The sequence below is a fragment of the Charadrius vociferus genome, unplaced genomic scaffold, assembly GCF_000708025.1.
Source record: "Charadrius vociferus isolate BGI_N301 unplaced genomic scaffold, ASM70802v2 scaffold185, whole genome shotgun sequence".
In the NCBI taxonomy this organism is placed as follows: Eukaryota; Metazoa; Chordata; class Aves; order Charadriiformes; family Charadriidae; genus Charadrius; species Charadrius vociferus.
Window position 1 is genome coordinate 5,257,523 of NW_009648955.1, and position 3,100 is coordinate 5,260,622.

At 38.1% G+C, this 3,100-nt stretch overlaps 1 protein-coding gene across 1 annotated transcript in view; it reads left to right on the top strand.

Annotated features, from left to right (window-relative positions):
• The window catches only part of PNRC1 (proline-rich nuclear receptor coactivator 1), a 6,047-nt gene extending 4,825 nt beyond the window's left edge, over window positions 1-1,222 (top strand). Inside the window, exon 2 of the mRNA XM_009887531.1 lies at window positions 98-1,222. Coding sequence (XP_009885833.1) covers window positions 98-538 — 441 coding nt within the window. The 3' untranslated portion in view covers window positions 539-1,222. The remainder of the gene's footprint in view (window positions 1-97) is intronic.
• The last annotated feature ends 1,878 nt before the right edge of the window (window positions 1,223-3,100 follow it).

The window sequence follows — 3,100 nt, forward strand, 5'->3', positions numbered from 1 at the left end:
GGCGAGCCGTTGTGGTGGTACCGTGCCCGTGCGCTGGCCCGAGGCACCTCCTGAGGAAGAGGGGTCGTGTGTTGAGGTGAATTTTTTGTCTCTGCAGTTCTTGAAGAACAAGATGGGAAAGACTGAGAAGGCTGCTATCCCCTACAGCCAGCCTGTTCACGGTTTACACCTGTGTGAACAACCAAAGATAAACAGACAGAAGAGTAAATGTAACATCCCCCTGACAAAGATCACCTCGGCAAAAAAGATAGAGAACTTTTGGCAAGATTCTGTATCGCCGGAAATAATTCAGAAGCAGGAGAAAAAGCCACTTAAAAACACAGAGAACTTCAGAAACGCCAAGTCTAAGAAACCTATCACCCTAACTGAAGCGAACCAAAAAGAAAATTATGCTGGGGCAAAATTTAGTGACCCACCATCTCCTAGTGTCCTTCCAAAGCCTCCCAGCCACTGGGTGGGTGGCACAGCTGAACCGTCTGACCAAAACAGGGAGTTGATGGCAGTCCATTTGAAAACTCTCCTAAAAGTTCAAGCATAGTTTCCAAGATCTCTTGAGTAATTGGCAAAGAAAACTCCATCCAGGAAACTCAAACATGCCTTGTTGCAACAAAAATTGCAAAAGACTGTCAAGTCTTATAATCACATAAAAAAAAAAAATCCTTGTATTATATTTGAAATGGTTGTGTAAATAGTGTACATCATGTATTATGTGTATATTCTTGTTCATACTTTGAGAGGTACATTTTAGTTTTGTTATGAAAGGATGTATTTTGCACTGCCTGAATGGTAGATGTCTTGTATATAAAATATGGACAATTTTAAGTGTGTGCTTGACACATGAAGACTTGACTTGATTTGCACAAGGTAATGAAAATTTTGAAAGGAGAGTACAGCTTTCTGATTTTAAAGTTCCAGATCAAATGTGAATGTTCTATTCATGCACTACTGACAATAGTTTTACATTCTGTGTCCCAGTCAAGTATAAACGTGGAATTTTCATAAAAATGTGAAGTTTTGCTCTCTGCTCTGGAAACAGTATCTGGAATTCCTGTTCATCTGTTTGTTTTTAAAATTAACTGGAATTAGAGAAAAATTCCAACCCATCAATTTGAGCACTGCTGATTTCTTTAAAGGAAAAAAAAAAAAGAAAAAAAGAGCAGAGCTTTCTGCCAAGAATCCAATTGGTCACTAAAAAATTAAATAAAACAATTTGGCCTCCCCTTAAGCATGTCTCTGTTTTTATTTTGTGTGTGTGTGTCTGTTAATTCAAGTATGTGAACTTACTTGGTTTCCTTCTAGTGCTTCAGTAGGAATATTTTTGTTCCCAGCCTTTAATTATCCAAATAATGAGCTATCAAAACTCTTAATTAAGAATTTTGTGTTGTTAAAAAAATTATCCTTTGTGATACATTGTTTTAGGTTCCTTTTGTTTCTTGGAATTCCAGATTTCAAGAAAGCTGGACAATGACGCATTCAACTTCATGCTGCAATGCTCCTTAACTATTTTCATAGTGATTATTAAACTAGTTGAAACTGAAAAGCAGCAATGACAGAAAGGTGTGGATGGGGCAAGTTAAACATACTTCTCACCAGGTTTGTCCCTTGCTGATGGCTATGCTGGAAATTATATGCCTCTGATCCAAAATTCTTAAGGAGTTGGACTGTAGATTAATCTGACAGGTGTGGTAAGGGCAGAAACATGGATTTGCAGTTATTTTATTAATCTAGTATTTAAATAAGCTGAATAAAGCAGGAAATATGTGAAATTTACGTAGGATAGAAAAGCATTTTTAAGTTTTCAGATCCACTGGAAAAAAAAAGTGTTCTCTGGGCACTAGTGTACTAGGAAGGAAGGAAATGCCAGCAGCAGGGTCCCTGCTGAGGTGGTTCCTTAGCATGAATGGTGTTTGCAGAGATTCAGAGTTGTGCCATGTGCATCATCACTTTGTTCCAGGCATGTGGACTGGCAGTATTTGTTAACGCAGCCCTGAAATGGGATTGGTGAAAAACTAAGGGAGAATTTCTTTGCTTTGTTTATAGAAATTATTCTATTGTTACAGAATTTTTCATTATAATGTTATTTAACAATACATGTTCTAAACTAAGAGTTCATACAAAATTTTTGGTCCACTCTGAAGACTTCCAGATTCACCGTCTTGCAAAATAGACCTGTGTTACTTGATTAATGATGGTACTTGCTCCAGGTAAATGTATGGCTTCAACAGCCCCAGTTGCCGCCTAATCTAAATACTCCATAATTTAGCATGTCCTAGCTTGTCTTCTAAAAACGAACAAAAATCTTCCTTTGTTTAATTCTTTTAATAAACAGTGTTAGGGCAAAGAAGAACGCTAGTGGAATCTCACCAAGGACAACTCAAGTAGACTGTGAGTCCCAGTTTACCATATTTGGTATGTGCTGTATTGATCTACTGTTGTGCTTTTTTTTTTTTCTTCTTTTTTCCTTTTTTCTTTTTCCTAAATCTCATCAGTCACAAAGGAAAATGCCTTGAGCAATTCCCTGTAGCTTTAGGCAGTGGTTAATTTTTTCAGCTGAACTTGTGATGGCCTTGAATCTTGGTAACTAGCTAATTTCCATCAGCCATGTAGGTTGGTGGTGTTTGAAAGAAGGTATCCTTTTTCCCCTCATTATTATCTCCGTTACTATTAGCCTCTTTTCTTCCCTGCTCCTTGGAGCTGACATCAAATTACGTAGTTTGAACGGTAACTCTGATCCTCCACAAAATTTACCGGTGTAACATGCTTCTTTATTTTACCCCAATTTGCCAACAAATCCCTGGGGATTACAAGATTCATTAAACGTTAGTGCTGATAGTTCTCAGCTCCTCAGCCAATTCTTTTAAAGCTGTTGGATGAGGCTTCTGAAGTCTTGAAAATTTAAAACTTTCCATACCTTGTTGGACCATAAAGGTTATCAGGGTAGGATAACAATGTATCCTCTGGTCTTTCCAAACAGTGCAAAAAGAGCTTATTTAGCTTACTTGGCATCAGCATTGCTGGTCCTGTTGTGGTCTGGCAGAAGTGTCGGGGCACTTCACGTTGTCTTAACATCTTTGGGTCAAGTCCCTTCCCTGGCCAATGG